The 23,087-nt window shown below is 41.8% G+C and overlaps 1 protein-coding gene across 4 annotated transcripts in view; it reads left to right on the top strand.

Moving 5' to 3' along the window:
* The window catches only part of chd9 (chromodomain helicase DNA binding protein 9), a 241,067-nt gene that overhangs the window by 203,447 nt on the left and 14,533 nt on the right, over nt 1-23,087 (top strand). For 2 of the 4 annotated variants that reach the window (XM_067997892.1, XM_067997891.1), the window contains exons 27-34: nt 522-579; nt 808-844; nt 956-1,163; nt 2,620-2,828; nt 5,184-6,074; nt 7,241-7,401; nt 7,579-7,803; nt 10,658-11,074. In XM_067997892.1, coding sequence (XP_067853993.1) covers nt 522-579; nt 808-844; nt 956-1,163; nt 2,620-2,828; nt 5,184-6,074; nt 7,241-7,401; nt 7,579-7,803; nt 10,658-11,074 — 2,206 coding nt within the window. Of the gene's footprint in view, nt 1-521; nt 580-807; nt 845-955; nt 1,164-2,619; nt 2,829-5,183; nt 6,075-7,240; nt 7,402-7,578; nt 7,852-10,657; nt 11,075-23,087 lie in introns of all 4 variants that reach the window. The other 2 variants (XM_067997890.1, XM_067997889.1) reach the window with 1 other exon arrangement.

Here is a 23,087-nt window from a genome sequence, read left to right as displayed (position 1 = left end):
AAAATTATTTTAAAACAGTACTTGTCTCTCTCTTTCCATAATTTCAGGGATGCCTTGTTTTTAAAATTTACTTGCCTCAGTTGGGTGAGTACAATCAGTTTTTGGATAAATCAATTGATGGAGTGCCATTCAGAAGCAAGGTGTTCCATGTCTGTGAGGAAATGGTGGCACCTGCTTAGCGCTCTTGAGTCATGTCTGATGTTGGCTGATCATGGAGTAGAATTAACAGTGGTGGAGAATTTGTGACACACACGTCCCTGTCCTTCTGCCTAGAAGTTGGTGAATGATGACCTGCAAGGGAATGAGAAAATTGATTGTGGGGTTGGGTTTCATGTGTTTTTAAAAGAAAATCAAAATGTTTGACCAATTTAATCTTTATCTCTTTATCTTACTTTCCTGTTTGTGTGTGTTTGTGTATATATATATATATATATATATAATATATAAAACTGCTATCTATAAGTTTGGAAAAAAGTATTATTGCTCATTATATTCTAATTAATTTGTGGATTTTCTAACAGGGATGGTGAAGATCCAGAATATAAACCAACTCAGCCATTATTCAAGGATGAAATGGAGGTGTGCAAATGAAAAAAATATTTAGATATATATTATATAAAATGCTGCTTTTGTTCCTGAACAAAACTGATTTTCCAATTGAAAATTGTTATTCTGTGTAATAGTAATACTACAATATTATTTAGAAGTGAAAATTAGTTTGGCACAGATGCCAAATCTTATTATTCATTTTTACTCAAATTGATAAAACTAGCCCAAAACCATTCTTCTCAAACCTCTCTATTTTAGGATGCTGCATCTTCTCCTGGGGATCTAATGATTACAGGTAAGAATGAAGAGTTGAAAATGTTTTTGTTACAACTAGTTTTAAATATGTGGATGTTTTAGATGATTGCCTTTTATTTGAAGATAAAATGTCCTTTGCTTTTCATCTTAGACGGCCCTTTGGGAGAAGGTGATCTACTCTACTGGCCACCTGCATCTGCTTTAACAACACGCCTGCGTCGACTTGTGACCGCTTATCAGCGCAGTACCAAGAGGGAGCAGGTTAAACAGGAAGCCCAAACAAAGGGGGACAAGAGAAGGCGACTGTGTGCAGACACTGTAAAAGCAAAGGAGGCTGCTAAAATCGAGAAGCAGCAAAGGTACGTGTAGCAGTGATCGTACTAAGAAGCCAGTGGAGTTTTCCCAAATATTGTTTTATACCACAGTTTAAATGACACCTTCATTTGCTACAACAACCCTACTTTCTTTAATGATTACAATAATTCTCATGCTAAGGTCATTTATCGCTTTGGTTACTTATAATATTAAGGCCTCCAGTTCCAGAGAACTGGAGTCCTTAATAATGAACAAGAAATATTATTAAATAAGGACCTTTTTATACAACTTTTGAAAATTCCTGCATGCTCATTTACTGTTTCATTACTGAATTTCAATTGAATCCTACAAAATGGATATATCTTTTTGTCATATTTACAAAATTACACTCCACACTGTAGGGACTTAGCCCTCTCGCTGCTCCTCACATTCTTTATAAAGATAGGTGCCACACCTGTACATCAATTTGTTTTTCCCCCAGTGCAGCATTAAGTTTGCTTCTTTTAGCAATTCACCTGTTGGCACCATGTCTGAGCCCCAGAGTGTAAACCTAAATATATGAAAGCTATCAGGCAATGTATGTTTTCCCAAGATCGAACCATATCCACATAGCTCGTCACCAGGCTCACTGTGCAGGGTTTGTGCTCCAATAGCCATCCTCATTGTAGCCTATAATTAAGGTTGACCACAGTTCACTTTGGTACCAGCTATTGCTCATCACAAAGGACCATTTTCAAGCTACCATGTTCATAGCATAAATGACCCTCCGTACCGACAAGAGCCCAGTCCATTCCATCTGGCATTTCCGTCCCTCAATGTCAGAGCAGTGGAACGAGCATTACCCAAATCAATATTGAGGAAAATTCAGTGTACATATGGAAAGACATCAGGATGGCGAATTGCTACACAAACAAACCGGGAGAGACTTTCTCACAAGGCGGTCTGCCCAACTCACTGGTGTTTGAACAATAGAGTTATCCTCTCAGCTCAGCATCTGGTGGGAGTAGGCAACAAGACAGCAGATATCCTCAAGTCAAGTCATCTCCACAAATGAAAAATCAACCTTGAGGTGATCCATCAGGTATTCCAGGCTGCTGAAGGAGCCAAAAGGTAGAACTATTCACCCACCCAGAGATGATCCATCAGATATCCCAGGGCACTGAGGGGTCCCTAGAGGTAGAACTATTCACTTCTCTGGACATCCACCCTTTGTGCCTTTAGTCAGTTCACACAAGGCATCCACCATCAAGGCACGTAATAGAAATGGATAATATTTTTGTTGTGGTATTCTACAGTGTCAATTGACTGTGAAGATTTGGCAGATCATACAATTTGAGTTCTCCTTTAGTAAGCTAAAAGACATACAGCATGTTACATTTTTGGTTTTGGAACAAAATGATATCGTAGAGACAATCAAGTCATTGATGAAAAGGAACTTAATTAAAGTAGGTACTGAGGGCACATCAAATCAGAGCAGCTAATCCATCACTTTTCCACTAGGTGGACCAGGCGAGAAGAGGCTGATTTTTACAGAGTTGTGTCTACTTTTGGTGTCGTTTATGATCCAGACAAGCAAAAATTTGACTGGACCAAATTCCGAGCTATTGCCAGGCTGAATAAGAAGACGGATGAGAGTCTGCAGAAGTACCTTTATGCTTTCATTGACATGTGTCGAAGGGTTTGCCGCCTACCACCCAAAGAGAAAGAAGGTACAGATAACTATGAATTACTTCATATCTGTATTAATAAAAGTTAGTGAATGTCATTTTTGAGCCTTTTTGACCAGTGGTAATCACATAGTTGTTCTGATTGCCCTGTGTTTGATGAGGCTTGGTGAACAAATGCCTTAAAGTTAGGCTGGGGGGTGTAGAGATTTGGAAGATTTTAGTTTATACAGTAATGAGAACAACCTGCACAAATATTAATCTAAATTCTGTATATAGAACCATAGAAAAGATACAGCACAGAATGGGGCCATTTGGCCCATCATGTCCGCGCCGGCTCGAAGAACAACCAGGTGCCCATTCTAATCCCACCTTCCAGCACCCCAGTCCATAGCCCTGCAGCTTACAGCACTTTAGGTGCAGGTCCAGGTACTTTTTAAAGGAGTTGAGGGTCCCTGCCTCTACCACCAATTCGGGCAGCAAATTCCATACACCCACCACCCTCTGGGTAAAAAAGTTTTTCCTCATGTCCCCTCTAAACCTTCCGCCGATCAGCTTAAATCTCTGTCCTCTAGTTCTTGAACTCTCCGCTAGGGGAAACAGGTACTTCCTGTTATGTTAAGATTTATGTAAGCATCAGTGCTAATGATGTGAGTTCTCTTTCGCTTTCTCATAAATCCTTACCATTTGGAGCCAGCTTACATATATATGTGTTTCTGCTCATGTGCCATTACTGTGATGTCACTGACCCTCCAATTATGGAACACGTGTTGGAACATGGTAAATCATGTTTTGGTGATTATTAAAGGTTTGTTTTGTTGCATAGGGATAGCAAGAAATACACAGCAGCAACAATAAGAGAGAGGATAGATATAGCAACAGTTCTGGGCCTGCAGAGAGGCAACAAGTTATTGCACCGTACAACCTGCCTTCTGCCTCAGGCCATGCAAAACCATGGGAGATGCATTAGCTTTAATAATTGAAAAGGAGCAGTCTTTATTTTGAATTAATAAATCTAGGTAGTACAAAATCAAGGGTAAAGAGTTATAAAAATATTTTTGTTCACCAAATATATTTGAAACTGAAATTACTAATTGAAGTTTCCCATGTTCTCATTGTCTGTGCCCGTATTAACTATATTTGTGTTTGAGTGAAATATGGCTTACCATTTTGACCAATATTTATGAATTTAAAGTGCTAAACAGGACTAAATGGAACTGACAATGAAACTGTTAATTTTTTTTTGCAGCACTCACAGTCCACTCTGCTTCACCCAAACGCCAAACATTATTTTACTTATTCAACCTTTTTCCATGGGGTAAAATCACATATTAGTGGTACAAATCCTATTATACACATGAACTCCTGTTCGAACTTCCAGTTTACCAAGCAAAAAATGGCTAACAAGATTATCACTCCAAAATGATTTGATTTCTTTAGCAACATTCAATAAAATTGGTGTCAATAAGCTCACAACTTTTATTGTAACTCCTGATGCAAATGAAATCGTACTATCTTTTTGGAGAAAATGCAAATATTTCAGTTTGTATGTTGTGGTAAGGAAATTAACAGCTGAATATTTATGTGGAAAAGATTTTTTATGTGAGACATTAGTGGGAATTGAGAGTTTTTAAAGTAAGATGTTGAATACATCAGAAGTTGAAAATAAATGAAATAATGATTTGAACCGTAGTTTCAATTAATAACTTTAAAAATAGACAAATGCGACAAAGGTATGTTTTCCGTTGCAGATTGATGGGTAGGTGATCTGCTTCTAGACTTCTGCCGATGCTATGACTGGGCACTCAGAAGTGGTCAGATGTGACCTGGGTTGATTCTTCATCCTGGTTGAACAGACTAGAACTTCATGCCCAGACAGTCCAGCTAATTAGGAGCTCAACATGTGGTGATGCAGGGTCAAAATTCAACGTCTTATCATTCCATGCCACAGAATTTTGGTACGCCAAATTGCTGTGTGACTGCACTGTCAACTGAAATGAAAGTTCGATGGCACAGTTGTGCAGGGCATTGAAATTCCAATGCAGCGGACCAGAGTGCTCAAATGTGGTTCAGGCAGTGAGTTCCCCATCTCGACTGTGCTGCATTGGAGTGGAAGCTAGGTGCTTCCACAGTGAGGAAAAGATAAATGAAGGCCAACGTAACTAGGCAACCCTCCTGAATCTCCTAGACAACTGGCAGTAGAGCAGCACTGTAGATCATTGGGATCAATTGTATCAGAATTATGTCGGAATTGGTATGGTACTTAGGAAATCTGTGAGCTGCACAATCCAGTTTAAACTTAAATTGTTGCACTGCGTGGTGTTTGTTGAAGCTTCGTATTAACTATTGAATAGTTCGAACTAAGAGATTAACTTGCAGAAAATCATTTTTTCACTCTAGAGCTTCTCGATCCACCAATTTTCATACAACCTATTACAGAGGAGCGTGCTTCCAGGACATTATATCGGATTGAGCTGCTCCGGAAAGTGAGGGAACAAGCTCTTCGTCATCCACAACTTGACGAACGGTTAAAATTGTGCCAGCCTGGCCCAGACCTGCCTGAGTGGTGGGAGAGTGGAAAGCATGACAAGGAATTGCTCACTGGAGCAGCCAAGCATGGTGTCAGCAAGACTGATTATCACATTTTCGGTGATCCAGAGCTTTCCTTCATGATGGCTCAAAGAAACTGCAGCCAGAACAAAGTTACCCAATCTAGGAGTTCCACGCCACTCTTGCACCATCAGTACCAGCCTTCATCTTCACCTCTTCATTTACTGTCGAAGCTGCAGGATAAGAAAAGCCAGTTTGAGACTGAAACTGTAAAATGTGAAAGGACAGCAGTTGTGAAAAAGGAACCACATTCATCTGATGATGAAGATGCAATGCACATTGAGGTTAAAAGTAAAGTGAAATCAGAGCACTGGAGTACTATGGGTGGCTTTCAGCTACAGAACAGATTAGACAAGAAGACTGGGATTAAACTGGACCCAGATCCAGATGGATGTATGGTGGCAGCAAGGACTCAACCCCTTACACCAAACTCCGTACTCAACAAACGAAAAACAAACCGAGAGCGTTCTGTTTCAAGCTCCGATTCAGACTCTGATTCAGACAATTCTTCGTCGTCTTCACCTTCGTCGTCGTCATCATCCTCATCACAATCTTCCTCTTCCTCCTCATCGTCGTCATCTTCCTCCTCCTCTTCATCTTCATCCTCCTCCTCCTCATCCTCCTCATCGTCCTCGTCTGATAGTGATAGTGACAGCGATGATAAGCAGACCACTGCAGGTTGTAAGTACCTCCTTTTTAAAGGCCACCTCTTTCAGCCAAACATTTGCATGGGCTGACTTAAATGACAAAAGTGGCTTTGTGTGGCTTTGAAAATGCAGTGGAGAATAGCTGTTGTTATCAGAATAAAGATTTCAGTGGTCTTTCAGAGATGATGTCGAGGTGTGGTGAAAACTTAAGTGGACATTTAGAAGCTGAAGTCATTTTAACTATCATTTCACCAAAATAATCGACGCTGTGTATGCCTGCTAGCTAAAACTCCAATAGTCTTTCAGATATGTGGACAACACGAGCAATATAAACATGTACATGGTACAGTCTCTATTAGTAAGTTTTTTTTTTAGTAGTCGCCATTGTTTCATGCAAAAATAAAGTCTAATGCCTGAGCTCCTTGCTATAAGATGCATTAAGGCATTGAAGGTAGGTCTGATGCATGTAAGAAATTGCGAATAGTAAGTTTGTGTCTACTGATGCAGTTTGTATTTTGGCAATAAGAAAAAGTATCTATATTTTAAATAGCAATATAATATTCTAGGAAGTAATTATTATTGTTGTTACGTCAGGTGTCACTATCAGTGATCTAAGGTATCAGTGATGTAACATTGCTACTGGCACACCCCCAGTCTTGCTTAATAGAAGACTTGGAACAGTCGTCTTCTATGTCAGAATAGGACATTACACAACTGTCACCGACAAGATCACTACTGCTCACACACAAACATATAAACATCTAGTTGAATCTGCAGATTTTCTTCTGTACCATGTCTGCCATGTTAAGCCATCATGTACAGAACGGTCCCTCCAGACATTTGTGGCACAGAACAGCAAAATATAACATGGTGCTGGCAATGTAATATATTGCAGCAGCAAAGTTTGGTTCCTTAGAGCAGAGAGAAGTAGGATTGATCTCTACCTTTGCTGAATTACAGTTGAGCAGACCTTAGACATCTTCCCTTGGGTGGGGTCAAAGGAAGATTGATCGGGTTAATTCCGGATATAAATATTATCAACCACAATTTAGAATCATATATCCTCTGCTTTGTTTGCATAGTTGGTTTGCTCAGTGTAAATGTGAAATAACAACTGCGATTTGTAACCTTGACATCAGAGACCTTTAGGGCTATATTGAAACACTATTTTAACACAAAATCAATTGCATTTGTTTAAAGGCAAAGCACCACAGCACTTGAAGACCTATGATGAAGACAGTGTAGCATCTCTCAGTATCACACATGATGAGACACAGGACAGCTTTCTACCAGATAGTGGAAAGCCTGATACTCTCTTCCTGCAAGAAAGACATAGGTTTGCTGCCTCCTGCTGGCCAAAGGTATGCACTGAAAATGATTTTGGACTGTCTAAGTTGCCACCAGTTTATGCAGAGTGCAAGGTTGTAAATTTCATGTTTTAGTTTTCAGTTTGTGGGAGTAAACATTTTACAGGAACAAAATACTTAGTGTTGGTATGAGTTTACAAGAAATTTCTAAAGATGTTTGTTTTTACATAGGATCGTGTAATGATCAACAGAATTGATAGCATATGCCATGCAGTGTTGAAAGGAAATTGGATTCCGTCAAGAAGAAGTTACGATTACAACGCTGTGACCTCTTCTTACACAACAAAATTACTCGACAGCCCTTCCGCCATGGGAGATTTCAGTGATTCGGCTATTGTAATATCAGGAAGCCAGGGTGTTAAAGAAGATCATTGTCTTTTGTCGCAGTTCACAAAGGTGAAGAAGCATGTGCGAGAAAAGGAGTTTACAGTGAAAATCAATGACGTATGTTCATTTTTATTACTGTTAGATCTGATTCTAATTGCAGATCTTTGCAGTGTGCAGCATGCTACTCCGCATCTGGCTGCCAGCAGCGTTTTCACTCTGAACTACTTCCTTCGCACACTTTATATACATTACTCCTTTGTGCTTTAACCATTATTAATTTTAAAGTACATGTATTTAGATGTGAGCTGTATTGCAATGCGCAGCATTGAAATCTTTATTTCTGCTTTTCCCCTCTGCAATTCTGAAGGCTTTCCTAGCAACAGTGCTTACCTAATGCTTTGCATTTTGTGGTTTCTCGCTGTTTGTAGGCCTTTGAATCTGTGGATCCTAATCTAATACAGTACAAATTTATCTGGTTTTGATTGAAGGTTGATGGCACAGCATGATGTGTTGTAGTAAATGCAGAAAAAGTTTTTATTTTACTTTTAATTCTCTGCTTTTTAAGTCCAAAAGTTTGCTTTTGTTTTCTTTTTCTTGAAATAAATAAGCATGAGCAGCTTTTTGCCCTGTGTCACAATTGTCAGTAAATATTGGGATATCTGACACAAAGCAGGTGCTGAGCTGGCAGCTTCCTCAAGTGACAGCAGGTACTCCTATATTTATTAACACTTGTAGTGTGCAGTCGCACTTACAATTATTTTAATATTACAAAACCTGCACCACAGATGAGTACTTCTGAAAGGGTATCTGTATTAGCTGGTGAGGCACTCCAACTTTAAAACTTCTTTATTGGATTTTCATCAAAATAATTAAATTCTTCTCCTCTGCCTCTGGGTTCTTCTCATACAAGAATTATGGGAAGCATAGACAAATTTGACTCAAGAATTGGGAGGCACCATTCTTAAAAATATTTGTTGTTCAGGTGAAAGATTATTATTTGTTATATTTTCACCAAACTTGTTTTTTTTGAAAAAAAAGAAGTTCTCAGACTTGTGGCTGCTTTGAAAATGGGCATAACTTAACCATAATGTATTGTAAATAAATACAAACTTCATAGGAACAGGAGTCGGCTATTCAGTCCCGCGAGCCTGTTCCATCATTCAATTCGATCATGGCTGATCTGTATCTTAACTCCATCTACCCGCCTTGTTTCCGCAACCCTTAATATCCTTGCCTAACAAAAATCTATCAATCTCAGTTTTGAAACTTTCAGTTGACCTAGCCTCAACAGCTTTTTTTGGAGGAGAGAGTACCAGATTTCCACTACCCTTTGTGTGACTAAGTGCTTCCTGACATCACCGCTGAATGGCCTAGCTCTAGTTTTAAGGTTAAGCCCCCTTGTTCCGGACTCTCCCTACCAGAGGAGATAGTTTCTCTACCCTATCAACCCCTTTGATCATTTTAAACACCTCAATCAGTTCACCCCTTAATCTTCTATACTCGAGGGAATACAAGCCTAGTCTATACAACCTGTCCTCATAATTTAACCCTTTTAGCCATGGTATCAGCTTCTCTCAAGAACTTGGGGAAAATGTAAGTGATCTTGATTCATCAGATTCTAAAACTTTACATCTGTCCATTAACATTAAGTGGTGAACTGAATAATTTAGTTTGTTTTAACCTCACATCATAAGTAGGGTTGCCAACTCTGGATGTATTAAAGGAGACTTCATCACATGACCTCCCATATCCAACTGTCCCGCTCTCACCATTGGTCACCCACCACGTCCATCCTTGCGGTGCACCACCTTCTCATGCCAATTGGAAAGTGTTCAGAATCTTTGTTACCCGATTGGATGATTCTTAACTGTCAGTCAAACAGCCTTTGTTCTGATCCCCTATATTTTTAATCCCCTATGATTTTTCTCCTGGATTGCTCGCAGCAGTGTGTGGGAGATTAATCTTTAAATCTTGGAGACTTCAGAACAATCCTGGAGGGTTGGCAACCCTAATCATAAGTGACATCTTTTCTTTGTTTAACATGTTGGGAAGCCAGCATATTAGTATATTATGTTGGTGTTTTCTACGGCATGGAATAGTCGTGCACATTGTGAGTCCACACGGCACAAGTTATTACCTACACAGTGTGTTCCCAGTATCAGCCAAGCAGTCAAAGGGAAACATCACTGGTTTGCAGCAAGAGTCAATATGGGCAAGCCTTGTATTTATTATTGGTCACTTGTCACTTGCAGAGTTCCATTGGCAGAGTCCCTTCGGCCCACTCTCAGCTGGTGCATGGCATGTCGAACCTAAATAAAGATTTTTTTTTAAAAACTCTGAAAAAGGCACAGTAAGAGTTTAATTGTCTCAATATCTAAGTATCCATCAGAAAACAAATTGTCCACTCAGTAGTCCAAAATAGTTTAATCATAATTCTTGATGAACTAATTCATCTCATCATTATCAACTATTTTTGATAGGTTAGCTTACGGCACTCTCTGTCTAGACTCATACATGAAGAATGGTCACTTGGATGAGGTACCAGAGGGTGACAAAGGACAAAATTGTCAAAGAAAAGAAAAGGAAAACATTAATTGTCAATCTCAGAAATTGACCAATTGGATGCAAACTTTTACTTTACCTACATCATTTAGTAGGTGCAGCTGGACATTTTAAACATGTTACACATTATTATTCTCCTTTAATAATTAAAAAACTTATTTGTGCCTAAATATTTGAACAATATTTATAATATATACATATATGGGTTATGAGCGATGTGCTTATATTTCACCTAAAATACATTCATTTGACGTTTGGTCTCCAACTACCAAATTTTAACAAATAAGGCTTCGGCTAGTGAAGGTAGATTTGACACCTTTCTATGTAAAGCCATTTTTAATATTCGCATTTGTTTTAATAGGAAGGTGGATTGAAATTAACTTTTCAGAAGCAAAGGCTCACTCAGAAGAGAGCACTTGAGACTGAAGAAGGAACTTCAGATCAGCAGCAATACATGGCACGGCTGCATGATTTGTATTCTACTTCTGACAGCAGCCAGGAGTTGGCTGTAGACCTCTCTAAATCTTTACTGGGAGCTGGGAGCTCCACCCCTTTGTCATCCTCAGTGTTATTCAATGCCAATTTACCTGGTAACCCCTCCACAGTGATCCCTCATCCTAAATCAGCATTAGCAGGTACTTCTCAGCAGATGTCAAGACACTGTACAAATGGGGTCCTATTGGATGGCCAGCCAATTGTTAAAAAGAGAAGAGGAAGGAAAAAGAATGTGGAAGGAATAGACATCCTCTTCATGAACAGGAATAAATCATTACAACCTGTAAGTTTGCATTTATTTTTGCAGTATTAACACCAAGTTGTTTATAGGGACAAAGTTTGTAATGTAGCTTCACTGTGTATTAAAAATGAGTTTTTGGTGCTTGATCCCATTGTTTACTTTCATTGCCTTGTTGATGCTGTTTTCCTTCAGTCAGTTTTTTGGTACCAGACTTCTACATGGTTACTGTAATTGCTGTTCAGTATCATTCCGACATGAGTCGTGCTTTGCTGAGCAGGATAGATCCTTTTATTTATTTTTTACTGTTGAGATAGAATATTCTGCTGCCCCAAAACACTACATTCAACAGCCCACTTCAGAACCACTGAAGTGCTCCTCTAATAGCTCAGTGGATACATACTCCTCTTGATGTGATACCAGGCCACAGAGACCAAGAAAATCACAAATTCAATCCCTAGTCTGTGTTGAATCAGTTGATATCAGTCAGAGCACTACTCAGTAAGTCTGAGCTATGGAGGGAAATAACAGGCCAAGGAATTCCCACTCTTAATTGCTATTCAGTGACCTCTGCTGAAAAGTGTGCTGACACCAGTGGAGTCATACTCCAGCGTAGGATTGTGCTTTCAGAAAAGGCGGGGCAAAAACTGGAAGAAAATCTTATTTACAAAACATGAACATTTTTCCTGTAAGCAGTGACTAATACTGTTGACATTTAATTAAGGTATGCAAGAAGACAACCTCCAAGGGAGGCAGCTAGATAGCTATAATCCTACAATCCAGGATTCTCACTTGACACTCCTAAATTAATGATCCAGTTTCTTCTGATGCAATCTGGCATCTTAAAAAAAAAAACTTTATTGTAAAACAGGAAAGGGCAGGAGTTGACAAAATTCTGATAATGTCTGATGGTGTGAACACATTGAACCAATTGTCCACCATTGTGTGGTGACTAATGTGGCAGAAATTTCATATCAAAAGAAAGGTTCAGGGAAACATCAACAGTAAAATCTCGTTTGCCTACATCATGATTCTGGAAATGAGTCTGCCATTTCTTTAAATGAAACAGTCTACGATTGCAACCTTTTGAATTTGAAAAATAACTATATTCTGCATGCTGTCTTTTTTTTTAAAAAACAGCATGATTGGAAGATTCAGTCGATGAACACATTTAGATTAAACATACTGTTCCTTATGGGCTAAACACTGGAAGATTGATGTTTAGGTTTTCACTATAACTGAGTAGTTATGCTGAGTGCTGGTTCATTTACTTGCACAGTAAGTGTATTGAGATCCTGGAATTTCATTACTATAAAAAGAATTTTACTGGATGCAAGTTCACTATAAACAGATTATGTTGTAACAAGATATGGGCAGCAGAGTGTTGGATGAGCTTAAGGTAATGAAAGGTGGAGGATGGGAGGCCAACCAGGAGAGCATTGGAATAATCGAATCCAGGATTCTAGGGTCATAGCTTTTCAGCTGCCCTGCCCCTTGGAGTTTGTCATCTTGTAGTAATATTGCTTGGCTATTCTCCATATGTATTAGGATTAGATCCGATAGTGCAAAATCACAGGACAGTGTCCCTTTATGAAATTTGTACTCTGCAAGTTTGTGAGAGTCATGTGATTTTCTCATACTGTGTAATAGCTGCTGCTTCAAACTAATCATTGATGTATGGTTCTCTTTCTCTCCTAGTCAATGGCTGTTTGTCCATCTCCTTCTCTTGCTCGCTGTGTGTCTCTCTCTCTCTCTCTCTCTCTCTCTATACCTCTCTCTCTCTCTCTCTCTCTCTCTCTATATATATATATCTATTTGTCTCTCATGAAAAGTTCTCAAGCCTTTTCTGCTTCAGAAATAGTCATTGATTCACTTTGTAGCTACAACCCTGGTATATTTAATGTCATCTTCTCTACAAGGCAGCTCCCATTATTTCTTCCATTTTCTTGTTTTGACTCCAAAGTGATTCATTTGAAGCTCACTATGGTCCCTGCCCACACTGAGTTCTAAGTTCTACATGTTGTGTTATGGTTTGCCCCTACCCCAGTCACTTCCAGACTTGATTACTCCAGTGCTCTCCTGGTTGGCCTCCCATCCTCAACTTTCCGTTACCTTCAGCTCATCCAAAACTCTGCTGCCCATATCTTATCTTGCATCAAGCCTCATTTGCCCATCACCCCTGTCCTTACTGATCTGCATTGGTTCCCTGTTGCCCAAAACCAATTTAAAATTCTCATCCTTTTTGTTTAAATCACTCAATGGCTTCAATCCTCCCTATCTCCGTAACCTCCTCCAGCCCTACAAGCCCTGTCCTGAACACTCCATTCCTCTGACTGTAGCCTCTTGTGTATCCCTCCTCATTTTGCTCCACGATTGGCGGCTGTCTAGGCCCTACGCTCTTCCTCCGTGTCTCCACCTCCATCTCCTCCTTTAAGACTCTCCTTAAAATCAACTCTTGACCAAGCTTCAGGTCACTACTCCTAATCTTTCCTCTTTAACTCAGCGTTAGTTTTTCCTTATACCTATGCGAAGCACCTTGGGTCATTTTTTCTGTGTGAAAGGCGCTATATAAATGCAAGTAGTTGTTTGTTTCCACCAACCAATATAACCTACGGCATTTTTATTTTATTCGTTCATGGGATGTGGGCGTTGCTGGCAAGGCCAGCATTTATTGCCCATCCCTAATATTGCCCTTGAGAAGGTGGTGATTGCCTTCAATTGCAGTTTCACTGTTTGTCATTTGTTTTGTTGGATCTAACATATTAGTTAATATATTATATTAACTACATTCAAGCCATGAAGCCATTCATGAACATAGCACTGCTACACCAGTGTCTTCTCCCTCAACGTTTTATTGAATTCTTAGACTGCACACTACTACACTGTCACCATAGCTTTTTATCTGCAAATTAGCAACATGTTTATGAATTCAGTAGGATTTACAAATTTGAATTGTTTACAGAACTGGCTATGATGCAGGCTATTTGTCAATTTTAATGTAGACTTTAACATTCAAACAACATTTAAATAGTTAAAATGTTACCACTATGTACTCTTATTTTGTGATGTTCAATATTTTTTCCAATATTTAGCACTAAGTATCACTGGAAAATACAATACACAGGGCAAAGAAATAATTAAAGTTTGCTTTATTGTTAAATCGAGGTTTCTGATTTCTTAAAAGAATTAAGGAAACAAAATACGAATGTCTTTGTGATTTGCTGGAACTTTGCTGCTTGCACGTTATTTGACTGAACCAGAATGTAAATATATAAGTTTACTATGATGCTTAGTATTACCAGAAATAGTGGTGCAAATAAGGGGAAATAAGAACATAAGAAATAGTAGCAGGAGAAGGCCATACGGCCCCTCGAGCCTGCTCCGCCATTCAACAGATAACGGCTGATTTTCTACCTCAACTCCACTTTCTCGTCCTATCCCCATATTCCTTGAATCCCTTAGTGCCCAAAAATCTATCAATCTCAGTCTTGATTGAGCATCCACAGCCCTCTGGGGTAGAGAATTCCAAAGATCCACAGCCCTCTGAGTGAAGAAATTTTTCCTCATCTTGGTCCTAATTGGCTGACCCCTTATCTTGAGACTATGACCCCTAGTTCTAGACTCTCCAGCCAAGGGAAACAGTCTCTCAGCAGCTACCCTGTCAAACCCTCTAAGAATGTTATATGTTTCAATGAGATCACCTCTCATTCTTCTAAACTCCAGAGAATATAGGCCTATTCTACTCAATCTCCCCTCATAGGACAATCCTCTCATCCCAGGAATCAATCTAGTGAACCTCTAGGTTCTAAGGCAAGTAATTCCTTTTAGGTAAGGAGACCAAAACTGTACACAGTACTCCAAGTGTGGCTCACCAGAGCCCTATATAATTGCAGCAAGACCTCCTTACTCTTCGCTTTTATTGCAAGGAGGTTGGAATATAACATACCATTTGCCTTCCTAATTGCTTGCTGTATCTGCATGTTAACTTTCTGTGTACAAGGACACCCAAATCCCTCTGACTACCAACGTTTCTTGGTCTGTCACCTTATAAAAAAAAATTCTGCTTTTCTATTCTCCTCACCAGAGTGGATAATTTCACATTTCCCCACATTATACTCCATCTGCCACCTTCTCGCCCACTCACTTAACCTGTCTATATCCCTTTGCAGCCTCTTTGCGTCCTCCTCACAGCTTACTTTCCCACCTAGCTTTGTATCATCAGCAAACTTGGTCTCCTCATCTAAGTCATTGGTATATATTGTAAACAGCTGAGGTCCAAGCACTGATCCTTGCAGCACCCCACTAAGTACAACCTGCCAACCCGAAAATGACCCGTTTATTCCTACTCTTTGTTTTCTGTCCGTTTACCGATCCTCAATCCATGCTAACATATTACCCCCAATCCAATGAGCCCTAATCTTATGTAACAACCTCTTGTGTGGCAGCTTATCGAATGCCTTTTGTAAATTCAAATATACTACAGCCACTGGTTCCCCTATATCTACACTGCTAGTTAAACCCTCAAAAATCTCTAATAGACTTGTCAAACACGATTTCCCTTTCATAAAACCTTGTTGGCTCTGCCTAATCATATTATGATTTTACCTCATCCTTAACAGTAGATTCCAGCATTTTCCCTACAACTGATGTCAGGCTAACTGGCCTGTAGTTCCCTGTTTTCTCTCTCCCTCCTTTCTTGAATAGCGGGGTTACATTTCCTACCTTCCAATCCACGGGGACTGTTCTAAAATCTAGGGAATTCTGGAAGATCAAAACCAATGCATTCACTATCTCTGCAATCACCTCTTTTAAACCCCTAGGCTGTAGGCCATCAGGTCCAGGCGATTTATCGGCTTTTAGTCCCATTAATTTCTCCAGTACTTTTTCTTTACTCATCTTAATTACTTTAAGTTCCTCACTCTCATTAGACCCTTGGTTCCCCACTATATCCAGTATGTTTTTTGTGTCTACCACTGTGAAGACAGATACAAAATAATTGTTTAACATCTCTGCCATTTCCTCATTCCCCATCATAATTTCTCCTGTCTCTGCTGCTAAGGGACCCACATTTACTTTCACTACTCTTCCTTTTTGCATACATGAAGCTCTTACAATCTGTTTTTATATTTCTTGCTAGTTTACTCTCATTCAATTTTCTCCCTCTATCAATTTCTTGGTCATCCTTTGCTGATTTCTAAAAGCCTCCCAATCCTCAGGCTTACTACTCTTTTTGGCAACATTGTAAACCTTTTTTAATCTAATATTATAAAACTACTCCCACCAATGTTTTCTGCCCCTTGTTCGTTCTTAGCTCCACCCACACTGATTCAATATCCTGATTTTCTGAGCTAAGATCCTTTCCCTCTACTGCCTTTATCTCATCCTTTATCATCAGGGTTACCCCCCCCCCAACTCTTTTTCCATGTTGCCTATCTTTTCTAAAAGTCAAGTACCCTGGAATATTTAGTTCCCAACCTCGGTCACATACAGTAATGGCTACTAGATCAAACTCATTTATCTCTAATGGTTCCATTAATTCATCTATCTTGTTACGAATGCTTCGAGCACTCAGATATAGTGCCTTTAATTTTAACTTTTTACTGTTTTTCCCTGATGTGACCATAGTCACTAATGCCTTAATACCTTTGATAAACTCTCTGATCCTTCACTGCTCAGGCCCGCCCTCCCCGCTCCTGTTACTGGCTGCTCAGGCCCGCCCTCCCCGCTCCTGTTACTGGCTGCTCAGGCCCGCCCTCCCCGCTCCTGTTACTGGCTGCTCAGGCCCGCCCTCCCCGCTCCTGTTACTGGCTGCTCAGGCCCGCCCTCCCCGCTCCTGTTACTGGCTGCTCAGACCCGCCCTCCCCGCTCCTGTTACTGGCTGCTCAGACCCGCCCTCCCCGCTCCTGTTACTGGCTGCTCAGGCCCGCCCTCCCCGCTCCTGTCACTGGCCGCTCAGGCCCGCCCTCCCCGCTCCTGTTACTGGCCGCTCAGGCCCGCCCTCCCCGCTCCTGTTACTGGCTGCTCAGGCCCGCCCTCCCCGCTCCTGTTACTGGCTGCTCAGGCCCGCCCTCCCCGCTCCTGTTACTGGCTGCTCAGGCCCGCCCTCCCCGCTCCTGTTACTGGCCGCTCAGACCCGCCCTCCCCGCTCCTGTTACTGGCTGCTCAGGCCCGCCCTCCCCGCTCCTGTCACTGGCTGCTCAGGCCCGCCCTCCCCGCTCCTGTCATTGGCCGCTCAGGCCCGCCCTCCCCGCTCCTGTTACTGGCTGCTCAGGCCCGCCCTCCCCGCTCCTGTCACTGGCTGCTCAGGCCCGCCCTCCCCGCTCCTGTCACTGGCCGCTCAGGTCTGCTCTCCCCGCTCCTGTCATTGGCCGCTCAGGCCCGCCCTCCCCGCTCCTGTTACTGGCTGCTCAGGCCCGCCCTCCCCGCTCCTGTCACTGGCTGCTCAGGCCCGCCCTCCCCGCTCCTGTCATTGGCCGCTCAGGTCCGCTCTCTCCGCTCCTGTTATTCACAAATAGTTTCACGGTCTTGAGGTGTTTTTGCATTGACACTTGTTTAGTTAACATCACAGAAAACCAGTGTCTGAGCACCAGTTTCCCAGTTTACACACTGCTAAATCCAGATTTTTTTATCCAGGATCCTAGACTCACTTTTGAGAGTCTATAATTGTGTTCCCAGGATGAGAGAGTCAGAATTAACAATGTGAAGTTGGGGAGCCCGTGATCAGATGCTGGTCATCTGATCCAAACTAAACGAGTGCCAGTGTAAAAATTACTTTATTCATTTGCTATGTGGAAATTCTTTAAAGATGTTTTGACTTATTGCCTTGAGCAATCCTCATTTTCTGGTTCAAAGAAACTCTCACATTCAAGTGGCTATTTAACACTTTCACTTAATGTTGGCATTCTTGTGTGATGAGGATTTTTTTTTGTTGAAGAAAATTTTTTAATTGGGCTCCCAACAATGTGCATTCACAATTTATGAAGCTGTTATACATGTATATACATATGTATATTTTATGAAGCCATTATACGATTAAAGGTACATTCACATAGGTATTTTATGAGATCATTGATTATTAGATATACAGTTACATACGTTTTGAGTGTGTACATTCCCATACTTAGTATATGAAACTGTGCATCCTGACTATGTTCCTATGACTATGTGATACCTGATGATAGAGTGCATTGTCACATCAGGCTTCTTGCATTAGAAGCAGAATAGTTTGGGGGGCTGAGGCAGCTTGTTTGGCCCAGGTTTCTGGGATTAGTAAGGGTTGGGGACATTAGGGAGGGATCCTGAATACTGGTGGTCATTTTGGTTGCGTTCAATGCAGCTCATGACCAGTGAGTAGGTTGCTGCACTGAGGGGGTAGTTTGTGTTAAAACTCCCTGGAATTTTGCCAATTCCAGACAGAGGCCAAACATCATTTATTCCAATTGGCAAATGTCCCATATGTTTCTGCCACATGTTTGTGGTGGGTGGGCCTGCTCTCTGCTATCATGAGACAATGCATTTTCTTGCAGCTCATAGCAAGAAGCATGCTAGACTTCTCGTTGTGAGAGGCTTTTTCTTTCCAGTGGGCAATTCCAGCGAGCACTGAGCTGTGGCTGTTAAACTGGTCATGTTGCTGGTGATCTACTGGACTGCTGTCCAGAGTGGCTGGATGTGGGGGCTATGACCAGAATACGTGGAGGAGGGTGCCCTTCTGGCTGCAGCTCCTCCAGCATTCATCTGGTCTGGAGGGGTGCAATTTGTGGAGCAATGATGACCCTTTATAAAACATTGGTTGGGCCACAACTGGAGTATTGTATCCAGTTCTGGGCACCGCACTTTAGGAAGGGTGTGAGGGCCTTAGAGAGGGTGCAGAAGAGGTTTACTAGAATGATTCCAGGGATGAGGGACTTCAGTTACGTGGATAGAATGGAGAAGCTGGGGTTGTTCTCATTAGACCAGAGAATGTTGAGAGGAGATTTGATAGACATGTTCAAAATCATGAAGGTTCTAGACAGAATAGATGGAGAGAAACTGTTCCCATTGGCGGAAGGGTCAAGAACCAGAGGACATAGATTTAAGGTGATTGGCAAAAGAGTCAAAGGTGACATGAGGAAAAACTTTTTTACACAGCAAGTGGTTATGATCTGGAATGCACTGCCTGAGTGGGTGGTGGAGGCAGATTCAATTGTGGCTTTCAAAAGAGAACTGGATAAGCACTTGAAGGGAAAACATTTGCAGGGCCAAGGAGATCGGGTGGGGAGTAGGACTTACTGGATTGCTCATGTAGAGAGCTGGCACGGACTCGATGGGCCGAATGGCCCCTTTCTGTGTTGTAACCATTCTATGATTCTATGTGCAGTATATGCGATGTATGCTTTTTAAATTGGCCTTCCTGCATTTTACTGCAGGTGGTGTTTCGGGTCTAACTCCTTACCTTTTGACATTCCTCCTCACTTAACAGCCAGCTTAGCTCTCATTTCCAGGCATCCTTCAGGCTCTCTGTCCTGTCCCTGGTCATGGAGGTAAGAATGGCACATTGGGTTTTGGTGCATCCACAAGAAGCTGTTGGGGAGAAGAGGGAAAGTTCCAAAGGGGTTGGCTCGTGCTGAAGCCTGCAAAGTGTTATAGGATTCTGGTCAGGTTAGGCGAGATGAAATTTGTCAGCTATCTGGTGGAAAGGCATATTCTGCCCTTCCTGGAAGAGCTGGCCTTATTTGGTGATCTCTTTCTCATGTCTGAAGCTCCCCTTTGTGCCAAATTGGAGAGAGGGCTGATGGACCTGGTTGGATCTTTAGGGGGAGACACAGTCCTGACTCCCAAGTGTCGACAGTGGGGTGGTTCTGGGTCTCTATTGATCTCCTGTAAGGGTATATGATGGGTCGACTATGGCAGGGGGGATTGGGAAGGAGTTCCCGGTTTCTGTCCCCAGGTACTGGTTATGTTGGGGGTATTTGACCAGGCCACAATCACTTAGCTCCAAGATGCCTAGTAATAGTCTCTGAAATTTGGGAGGCTGAGTCCCATCTCTTGTTTGGGAAGTGAAGGCGTTTGACGCATATTCGCAGTCTTTTGCCCATTCAAAAGAACTTGGGCTGGAATTTCGACACAAAAGAATGTTTATCTTTTATGTGTTCACGTTACCGAAGATTGATATGGGTATATTATTCTATCTGGTTAGCTTGGAGTGTTTACTGGTAAAGGGAGGGGGGTGCAGGTTCTTTTTGTACAGGATGGTAAGTTTTGATGTAGTATGTACTCCAAGGTATTGAAAGTCAGGCCTTGGCCATGCAAAATATGGTACGATTCCCTTATTTGCATGAGAACATCCTGTATGCCATCCTTTAATTTAGCTTAGCTTGTAACCAGCGAACCATTCAAATTCATTGTTGCTTTTGAGGCTGCTTGGATTGAAGTGGTTAGGTTGGTTATATATGGCAGTATACAGGAGATATTTTGTGTTCATTTCTTCTAACCTCCACTTTGTGGATGCCCGGGTTCATTTTGATGCATGTCACTAGAGTGCTATGGCCAGAGTAAACAGGAGGGGGAATAGGGGATAGCCTTGCCTCATCCCCTGGTGCAGTGGAAATGTAGGGCAGCTGAATCCATTGCTGCACACTGTGGATGTGGGGTATGAATACAGGATTATAATCCACTTCCTGAATATGGCCTCAAAGCCCATTCTCTCGAATGCCACAAGGAGGAATTTTCACCCTACTCAGTCAAATGCTGTTTCCTTATCCAGGGTGAGTGCCAGGGTAGGTGTATTGGGACTGTAGAAGTGATGCACCGTGTTAAATAGCCACTTTGTGATGTTACTTAAGAGGTGGCCCTGCATAAAAGTGGAGGTTAAGATGTTGGCCAGTATTTTATAATCATTATTGAGGAGCCATATAGGTCTTCTTGAAGAGCACTGGGTGGGGTGCTTACCTTAGTTTTGTAGTAATGTGATTGTGGCTGCACAGAATGTGTCTGGGAGGGTTTTTGTCTCCAGTACATATTGTCGGAGTTTCAGTAGGAGATAAGTGAGCTTTGGGAGTTGGGGCTTTAGAACTCGGCAGGGTAACCAATAGAAGCTTTCTACGATAGGTTGCTTTTTACTGCTTATTGAAGTTCACTGACTAAGAATGGGGACATGCATTTTCCTGGTAGAGTGGGGGAAGGGGAGGTTGGATAGCTATTCTGGCATGGCCTGGCACTTCGGGGCATACAGTGAAGCGTAGTAGTTTGTAAATTCTGTTTATCACAGTCGGACCTGAGGTGAGGTCACCATCAGTTTGCCTTATTGATGCATCGGTCATGTTATACACTTCTCACGTGCTGCTGATGGATGGCATGTGAGGAGTATCCCTGGCTTGTCGCTCCACCCTTAGTATTTGGCTTTGGTATACCGGAGGAGCTTTTCAGCAACCATTGATGAGAGATCCCTGCTGGCTGGTACCGGAGCCCATTCAGTGCCTCCTGTGATACGATTGTAACTCCTTTACCTTTACCTTTCCTTACAAGTGAAAGTGATGATGTGGCTCATAAGGACTGCTTTCGTGGTTTCCCACAGTAGTACAGGGGAGGTGTGGGGTCCCTGGTTCTCCAGAATACAGCAGGCAAGCTTAGTCTGGAGTTATGATAGAACTCCAGTTTGCCAAGGAGGACAGGATTGAGGTACCAATGCCTGGTGGGAGGAAGGTTGATTAGGGTGAGATGGAGCATAATTGGAGCTTGGTCTAAGATGGCTGTTGGCTCATATCACAGTGTGACTCGGAATAGATGGAATTGCTTCAGGAAGAAGTCGTCTATCCTGAAGTATGTCTTGTAGGGATTTGAGTAGAAGGTGAATTCCTTCTCCGTAGAATGTAAATAGTGACCATCATATGATTGAATTTGTTATTAGGTTTTAGGAAGAAGGGAAGAGTCACAATCCAAAGTTTTAAATTTAAGTACGGTAAACTTCGCAAGGCTGAGAAATAAATTGACCACAGCAAACTGAACTGAACTGTTAATGGGTAAACCTACAGGCAAACAGTGGGAAGTAGTCAAACAAGTATTTGGTACCATATAAAACCAGTACCTACCCATAAATGGCAAAGGCTCCACTTGTGTAGTTAAGCAAGCATGGTCAACAAATGAGGTAAGAGACGGTACCAAGCTAAAAGAAAAGGCTTGCACAAATACAGGGACAAATGGAAATCTAGCAGACTGGGAGAGCTATAAAAAGCAACAAAGAAAGCAATAAAAGTTTCAACTGGCAAGGAATATCAAAGCAAACAGCAAAGTTTTTATAAATATATTGGGAGAGAGAGTGATAAAGGAGAATGTGGATTCATTTAAAGGCAAACGCAGGCAGGAGTGTAATGGATAATATGGAAATGGCAGACTAGTTAAATGAGTACTCTATCTGTTTTCACAGTGGAGGAAGAGAACAAAATACCAGAAGTACAAGGGAACCTAAAAATAAGTCAAGGGGAGGAACTTAATGGCCTCGATATTTGCAGGGTAGCGTGGTAGTGAGGGGAAAACCCAGCAAGGCTGGGGACACTGAGGTCTTGCCCAATTTAACGGCGGGACCTCATTATAATTTTTTTTCTTCCATTTCCCACTTGGCAGCTGGCCAAATTGACTGCCGGGCGGGAAAACCAGAGGCCACAGCTGGGGACCCGTGGGGACAGTCCCTGGCAATCGGTAGGGAAGGAGGGAATGAGAGATGGGGTTTGGGGGAGGTGGGAGTTGGCCGCGATCGCGACATGTAGAGACAGCCATCGGGGCTTTTGGTGGGGGGAGGTCTGCGATCGCACCAGGGGTGAGAGAGAGAATGCAATCAGCAGATGGGAAGGCCGAAGGTTTTCTTGAGGAGCCAGGGAAAGCACTGCTGCTCATCCTGGCCCACAAGGAATGCTGACACTTATCTTCTTTTTACTGCCAAGTTTCCCGAGCCCTGGAAAACCCATGCGACAATTGTTAAATTTAAATCAGGCTCCTAATTGCACTGTGGGAGTCTGATTTAAATATGTTAATGAAGTGTCTGCTTCTCCATGACGGGGCACTCGAACGACACAAAATCCTTCGC

The sequence above is a fragment of the Heptranchias perlo genome, chromosome 16 (genome assembly GCF_035084215.1).
Source record: "Heptranchias perlo isolate sHepPer1 chromosome 16, sHepPer1.hap1, whole genome shotgun sequence".
Classification (NCBI taxonomy): domain Eukaryota; kingdom Metazoa; phylum Chordata; class Chondrichthyes; order Hexanchiformes; family Hexanchidae; genus Heptranchias; species Heptranchias perlo.
The sequence above is the reverse complement of the archived record's forward strand: the minus strand, read 5'-3'. Positions and strand labels throughout refer to the sequence as shown.